General features: G+C 39.7%; 1 protein-coding gene across 1 annotated transcript in view; it reads right to left on the bottom strand.

The window, feature by feature from the left end:
* The window catches only part of COPS5 (COP9 signalosome subunit 5), a 50,735-nt gene that overhangs the window by 27,552 nt on the left and 14,884 nt on the right, over window positions 1-8,299 (bottom strand). Inside the window, exons 5-6 of the mRNA XM_007949716.2 lie at window positions 7,675-7,760; window positions 988-1,099 (exon numbers count right to left, since the gene is read on the bottom strand). Of these exons, the coding sequence (XP_007947907.1) occupies window positions 988-1,099; window positions 7,675-7,760 (198 nt within the window). The remainder of the gene's footprint in view (window positions 1-987; window positions 1,100-7,674; window positions 7,761-8,299) is intronic.

Raw genomic sequence — 8,299 nt, 5'->3', positions numbered from 1 at the left:
ATGAGACAAAGTATATGTGAACTGCTGTATGAAAAGTGAATTTACTCTGTAAATCTTCACCCAAATCCTAATAAAAAAAAAAAAAATGGTTCCTGACTAAACTCTAGATACGCTGTTGAATGAATATCCTTCCAAATACGTTGTAAAATATTCAGTCAATACCTTTTAGGGAGCTGCTCAGTATGTGCTGCTTCTGGGAATTAGTCTGAGGACAACCTTCTCCATTCTTAGTTGTAATCCTCCACAGTAGCCCAGGCATGGAGCACTTGCCCCAGAGCCAGCCACTTCAGTTGCTCATCAAGTTCATTCCCTTGGTACACAGTGGGTAGAAGGGCATGTGACCTAAACAAAGTCAGTCAGACACAAACAGGCTTTGCCTGGGAATACTCTGAGTGTGTGGGTGCACGTATTAGGGGGAGGGAGTGTTGACTGTCTCTTGTACATAAAACTAAGAGAATGAGAGGTCTAAAGCTAATGCTGCCATCTTGCTTTCATATGAAGCCAATCAGTATAAAACCAAAGCTGAGAGAGGAAAACCAAGACCTCACAATATTGTTTGAATACAAATTTAGCTGTGCTAGAAGTAAGGCCTACTCCTGGACTTTGCAGCTTACACAATTCCCTTTTTTGTTTAAAGCAGTTTTGTTGGGTATTCTGTCACTTGTAACCAGAGTCCTACCTGAAACACCTGATATAACAAAACACAGTATTTGTATTTTTATCCTCTGTAAGTCTCTTTAAGGTAGTGGCAGACCTCACCCTGATCTGGCCACTTATTATCTGCCATGTAGACTTGGTCTCCATATATGAAATAGACACTGGTTTGGTCTACTACCCAATCTAGCTCTGGTCCTGCAGACTCCAACCCCCTACTCTGATATCTTGGCCAAGTCAGGTATAGCTTTTCCATATAAACAGTTTCAGATTGCAAACAACTTATATAGCTTAGATAAAATCCAATTAATCCCTTGACAATATAGTACTCACAGTAAGCAAGCTAGAAGAACTCAGGGTATTCACCCAGTATTTATTCCATAAAAGTTCAAGCAATTTGCGATCCAAAGAGGATTTGAAGTATGAAACTTCCAATGCGTAGTATCTATTGAACAAAAGCACAAATTTAGTAAGTGAAAATATGTGTTGTTATGTGCCGTCGAGTCGGCCCCGACTCATAGCGACCCCTCCTTGGGTTTCCGAGGCAGTATCACTACGGAAGTAGGATTGCCCAACCTTCCTTCCGAGGAGTGGCTGGTGGGTTTGAACCGCCAGCCTTCTGGTTAGCAGGCAAGTGTCTTAGCCACTATGCTACCAGAGCTCCTAAGTGAAAACATACTCAACTAAATAATATACACTACGGTCAAACTTAAGTGAATTACACTTTATATCAAATAATCATACTTTAGTTTTTAGTTCAACAGAATAACAAGGTAATCACGGTTTCCTTACTCTTCAGGGGTTGTGGTTTTAAGTCTTCTGCCTACCAAACTTCCATGTTTTATATTTCTCCCCTTCTTAGAACCCAGAAATTTCTTTAAGTAACAAATATTGAAACATCTCAATAGGTTTTATACATCAGTAGATAAAAAGAAGCACAAGAGATTTCTTTACCTTGAGGAATTCATCATTTATAGGGGAGATGTGGATGAGCCCACAAAAGTTAAATATAAAGGTAAAATACTGAATAAATACAGGAGTTCTGCTGGCATAGTGCTTAAGGCATTTGACTGCTAACCAGAAGGCTGGAGATTCAAATCCATCAGCCACTCCTCAGAAGGAAAACTGGGCAATCTACATCCATAGAGATACCGCCTTGGAAACCCAAGGGGGAGGTCGCTCTACGGTGTATACATAAAACTAACCACATATACCAGGTAAGTAATGGAGATAATGAGTACTGTTAGGAGCTTAAGTGGGCTATAGCTGAAGGTGGCAAGAGTTGTCTGAGAAGTCTGATGGAGAAGGCAGAATTTAAGGTAACCCTCATGAGTCTGGTGTGGCTATTGAGAACAAGAACATCAGGCAGAGAACATCAACACATGAAAGGGTAAGATGTGGAAGGCATAATACATCAATCGGTTTGGCTGGGCAAGTTAGCTAGAGCAGAAGAATTATGTGAGGTAAATCCAGAAAGCTACAGTGGGGTTGAGTGGGTGGAGGATGTTACTATATAAGGCTGAAAAATTTAAACTTTATCTTCTAGTACTTGGGACTCATGGAAGGCATTTGAAGAGAGGAGGGGTTTTCAGAAAGCTGGCTGTGGCAGGACCACTCAAGATGTCTCAGAGAAGGGGAGAAACTGGAGGCAGGAATGCCCAAAGGAAGCCACTGCAGTAGGGTGGACGTAAAGAGATAAGACTTAGGGGGCAGTGGTGCAAATGATAAAGATACATTAAGTAAAGTTCAGCAGTGAAGAAATGAAAAGGAATAAAAGCTTAAAGACACTGGAATTAAGTGAAGGCCTTTTCAAGATTAAGATACCTGTGCATGTGTGAAGCTAGAAAAGACTGAAAGGAAGCTGCTAATGAAACATGGAACTTCAACAGTCTAGTTCTTTCCCATCTTCTCTGACTTGGGTGCTTTACATACATTCTCATTTAATCTCCCCTCCAATAATGTGATGAAGAATTTATTACCCCCATTATATAGACAAGAAAACAGACACAGGGATTAAAGAACTTGCTCAAAGCCATCTAACTAGTAAGTGGCAGAGCAAAGATAAGAAACAGTTATGTCTACTACCTAAAGCTCAGTCTTTATTTTTACACAGAGTGTGTAGACATTTAGAAGAGGGTTTAAGAAGTGAGGTCCCAAGAGTGAGGGATAGATAGGGGTGGGGAGTGGAGACAGGTGGCTGGTAGGTACCAAAGTGGAAAGGCCAACTCTAGAAAGGAGAGATTGTATCTCTGATACACAAGAGAGAAGAGAGGATGAGTATAGCAAGAGATATTTAAATGTATAAAGGACAGAATATAAGGGAACTCAAACTTGAGGGTCTAGAATTATTATTACCCCCATATTGAACTATTATTCTATAAATTTGTGGGTCACCTTAATGTAATTACTGTGTTAATTCTGTAGGTTGACACAATTTTTTTGTCTAATGTGTGTATAGTGACGAAAGCCAGAAGAATGACCAAATTTGTCTTAGAAGAAGTAAAGCCAGAATGCTCCTTAGAAGTGAGGATGGCAAGACGTCGTCTCATGTACTTGGGACGTATTATCAGGAAGGACCAGTGCCAGGAGAAGGGCATCATGCTTGGTAAAATTGAGGGTCAGTAAAAAAGAGGAAGACCCTTAACAAGATGCATTGATACAGCCGCTGCCAACGATGAACTCAAACGCAGTAACAACTGTGGGAATGGGGCATGACAGGACAATGTTCTGTTCTGTTGTATAGGGGGTCACTATGAGTCAGAAATGATGGCACCTAATAATAACAAGAACAAAAATATGTAGTGATTAGCTGCAAATCTCAGTAGAAGAGTTGAAAGTAAGAACAGTATTCAAAAATGCTCATGGAGCTGAATCCTCATCTTCTGTACTAGAAGTCAATAATATTACTTCCTAGAACTGAAAATCAAGAAGTAGCACCATAAGCATACTGTTTGACAATACGGGGGTAAATACTTCAAAGAGTAACTATAATAGTTTAAGTATTGTCTCTAGAGGACAGGAAAGGAAAGGTATAAGATCATTGTTTTTTATAAGCCTCACAGAAATATTTGACTTTTTAAACTACGTGATTGTATAACACTGAAAAATAAAAGTTACTTAAAAAAATAAGGTGTCTTATTTTTTACTTACGTTCTTTAAAATTAATAATACCCAACATTCACATTAGATTGATTCTAAGTTTAAAACAGACTCTTGGCATGCATTATAATCTGGAATTTAAGGTGGGGGGTGGTGGAAGAAAAGCCAATATAAACTGCAAATAACTCATCATCAAATAATTCATGAAACTGACTTATAACCATTCTGCAAAATACTGTTTTTCAAGTTGGTACTATGTTTCTTTAAAGTAATGAAATAAAAATAAGTGCTCAATTTCCCTATTAAAAAATGTATTCTTAGTTATGAGACAGGAGCTCTGGTGGTGTAGTGCCTAAGGCATTTGACTGCTAACCAGAGGGCTAGCGGTTCAAACCCACCAACCACTCCTCAGAAGGAAGGTTGGGCAATCTACTTCTGTAGTGATACTGCTTTGGAAACCCAAGGAGGGGTTGGTATGAGTTGGGTTTGACTTGACGGCAGTGAGTATGGTTTTTTATTTATGAGACAATCTTAAATAAGGAAAACCTTTGAATATGACTGGGGGCTCTAGCAATGCAGGCAGCTAGCAAAGCAGCTACTCCTCTCTGGTAGGTTCATTTCAGAGGAGCAAGATAAGATTACTTGCCAAAAAAAAAAAAAGCCATTTAGAAGACAAAAGGATAATGAATGGAATAGAACAGCAGGAAAGTAGGTCTATTTGAATACAGAAAATATAGACTCCTTCAGTCTTTTTTGATTTGTTTTGAAAGCTGCTGCTTGTAATAGAAAGAAAACAGATATTAAAGATATAAGCCTTTTATACTACTACAATGTAAAACAAATGAAAAAAATTGACTATTATTCTGAAAATGAAATTATTACAGCAAAGGTGTTTTCATGCTTAGCAGTAATTCTCTCAAACAGGAATGATTTAAATACTTTAAAGGGCAATTAAAATGATTTAATCCCAAATTTTGAATGGAGCAATAGAATTGTTCCTTTTTTTAGGAATGTCACAGATGACTGATGACTGAAAACCAGATATATTTTAAAAACTCAGTGTACTGGGCTGAATAGTGTTCCCCTAAAGTTCACATCCACCCAGAACCTGTGAATGTAACATCATCTGGAAGTGGGGTAGTTGCAGATGTAACCAAATTAAGATGAAGTCATACTATATTAGCTGTTGCTGTAAGGTACTGACTCGTAGCTGTACTATCAGACAGAGCAGAACTGCTCCACAGGGTCCTACGCTGTGATCTTTACAGAAGCAGACTGCAAGGTCTTTTTTCCTATGGAGCTGCTGGTGGATGAGAACTGCTGATCTTTCAGTTAGCCATCAGGGCTCCTTTACTAGATTAAGGTGGGCTCTAAATCTAATATGACTGGTATCCTTATAAGGATGGAAAAATTTGGACACAGAGAAGCAAACAGAGGGAAGACATTCATATAAAGACAGAGGCAGAGATTGGAGTTATGCTGTCATAAATTAAGGAATGTTAAGGTTTGCCAGCAACCACCAGAAGCTAGAAGAGGCAAGGAAGTATTCTCTTCCCTAAAGCCTGTTGAAGGAGTATAGCCCTGTCAACACCTTGATTTGGGACTCTAGCCTCTAGAACTGTGAGATAATGAATTTTTTTTAAAGCCATCCCATTTCTGGTACTTTGTTGTCACAAGCCTAGGAATGACAATGATTTGTGGCAACCCAGAGACTAGGAGAGAGCCATGCAACAGATTCTCCCTCAGAGCCCCCATGAAGGGCTATCAATATTTTGATTTTGGATTTCTGGTCTCTAGAACTGTGAGATAATAAATTTTTGTTTTAAGCCTCCTAGTTTGTGGTACTTTTTAATGTTAGCCCTAAGAAGCTAACACAGCTAGCTGATCATTTAAACAACAAAATATTTTGGTGCTCACCCTCTATGTGCCAGTTTTAAATGCTAGAATACAGCTGGGAGTAGTACTGCTTTCATGAAGCTCACATTCTAAAGGGGTCGTTAGCAAGGAAGCAAAAAGATATCAGTTGGTGACAAGTGTTAAGAAAAATAATGCAAGAAGGAACAGAAAGTGACTGGGAGGTGCTATTTCAGACGAGGTGAGCAATGAATATTCTGTTAAGGTAACACTTAAGCAAATATTTAATGATGTGTCACATGTAAGTAAGGAAGAATGTCCCAGGCAGAGGAAGCATCAAGTCCAAAGGCCCTGAGGCAGAAAACTACCTGGCATATCTGTGACACTGTAAAGCCAGTTCATTAGGGACAGGAGATGAGCTTAGAGAGGTAGTTGGGATTAGACCATAATAGGTCATGTAGGCTATAGTAAAAAATATGGATCTTGTTCCTAGTGAGATGGGAACTCATTCTGAGAAGATGATTAACATGCTGATTTAACAGAATCAGTGTGGCTGAGCATGACCTTTAAAGGGTAAAGGGTAGAAGCAGGAAGACTAGTTGAAGGCTAATGCTATGGTCCAGGCACCCAAGGGTGGTGGCTTGGGTCAAGATAACACTAAGAGAGAGCGAGAGAGGTGGTGTGGTGTAGTAAATTACCTGGTATGGCTTTTTTAGCCATAAGTGTTTGTAAACCCCTTAGTGGAATTTGCTGTGAGCAAGTGAGGAGCTCCTGATTGTTAAAGTTATCCACCTGGGGTATTTCTGTGAAGTGGCACAAAGCAATGTTCTGGGAAGTTAGCTCTCAGATGCTTAGAATACTGATGTTATGATTGGTTAGTTTGGCCACTCTGCCAGGCTCAAAAGGAGCCGTCCTAGAGGCAGAAGGAGTCTCTCTGACTCCTGGCTGAGAAAGATGGGCTGCTGAGAGAAATGCGCTCCTGAGACATGTGCTGCTGAGAAAGATACACTGAGAGACATGCATTGCTGAGAGAGAGACACCAAAAGACACACACTGGTGGGAGAGAGACTGTTGGCTGAGAGATGGCGAGACAAAGAGACTGAGCGTTTTTCCTGAACTTGAACTGTAGCCTGGTGCTTCCCTAATAAACCTCATAATCTTTGAGTTCTGTGTGGCCATTGCAGCAAATTATAGGACTCAGCAGAGAGGTGGTGGGTGTTGCGGAAGGAACAGTTGGTGTCAGGGTTGGTGAAAGGGCTGGATGGAGGCAGCATGTTTGGCTTCACAGGGATAGGCCTTGGGCTACTGATGGTGATTCTGTCTTTCTCTTGTGGGATTAGAGGAGGTCAGAAGATGTGGCCTCCTTGCCCCTTTGGCAGGTGGCAAGATAAATTCAGAAAGTAGGGAAAACTGATCCCATTGGCTTAACTCTTTTAAAAACTTAGATATAACTCACATGTCATGAAGTATGAGATAACCTTATAAAGGATGTAATTTTATAGTTACTAGTATGGTTTCTTTAATTTTGGGAGTAAAATACTTAGGAAGAATCTTTGCTAAGTGGGTTTTTTGAGGGCAGCAGACATACTAGTGTTGGGCTGGCACCACACAACTTCTCCTAATTACTAATTTTGTTATGTATGAAGTATGTTGTCCATTGATAAATTATTTATGGTGTGTAAAAGGCAAATGCCACACTGAAATAATTATTAATAAAAAATTCAACTATCACCTTGAATTTGTATTGTCTTGTCTTGTAATAGTCTTGCTATTATTTTGGAAAAAAAAAGAAAATCAAAACGTCAAACTCACTGCCGCTGAGTCAATTCCGACTCACAGAGACCCTATGGGGTTTCCAAGGTTATATATCTTTACGGAAAAAGATTGACTCATCTTTCTTCTGTGGAGCAGCTGGTGGGTCTGAACTACTGATCTTCTGGTTAGCAGCCAAATGCTCTAACCACTACAGCAGAGCCCCTTATGAAATATATTTCATCTGTGGACTGGATGATCCCTTAAGGTTTTTTATGATGATCTCAGAGTCAGATACATTTTAAAATTACTTACTGTTTGCAGTGTACACCAAAGTCTTCTATTTTATTAAGTGGAATAGTCTGGTATTCAGAAGGCCCTTCATCAGGTGGTTTGTAGCCCTAACAACAATGAAAAACAAAACAAAATAAAAATCCTAGAAGATATAAAATTTTTTTTTTTTCTATGTAGCTTTCATATATACCAAAAACCAAAACTGTTGCTGTTGAGTCGATTCCAACTTATAGTGACCCTGTAGGACAGAGTAGAACTGCCCCATTGGGTTTCCAAGGCTGTAAATCTTCATGGAAGCAGACTGTGCATCTTTTAATCATGGAACAGCTGGTGAGTTTGAACCACCAACCTTTTAGTTAGCAGTCAAGCACTTTAACCATTGAACCACCAGGGCTCCTTTTTTTCCATATATAGGAACACTAATTTTTGGAAGCCAAATACTGAATGTGAACATTTTAACAAGAAAAAGAAAAGCATATTGCTCTCACTGAGGGCCACCCAGCCCTCAAATTCCATGCTACATGGAAAAGACCCAAGGAAGGGAGGTGTTATATATTGTTGTTGTTGTTGTTGTTATGTGCCGTCGAGTCAGCCCTGACTCATAGCGACCCCTCCTTGGGTTTCCGAGGCAGTATCACTACGGAAG

Source organism: Orycteropus afer, unplaced genomic scaffold, assembly GCF_000298275.1.
Source record: "Orycteropus afer afer isolate SDZICR_OR568_19922 unplaced genomic scaffold, OryAfe1.0 scaffold00252, whole genome shotgun sequence".
In the NCBI taxonomy this organism is placed as follows: domain Eukaryota; kingdom Metazoa; phylum Chordata; class Mammalia; order Tubulidentata; family Orycteropodidae; genus Orycteropus; species Orycteropus afer.
Note: the sequence above shows the minus strand (reverse complement) of the source record. Positions and strands in the feature narration are given on the sequence as shown.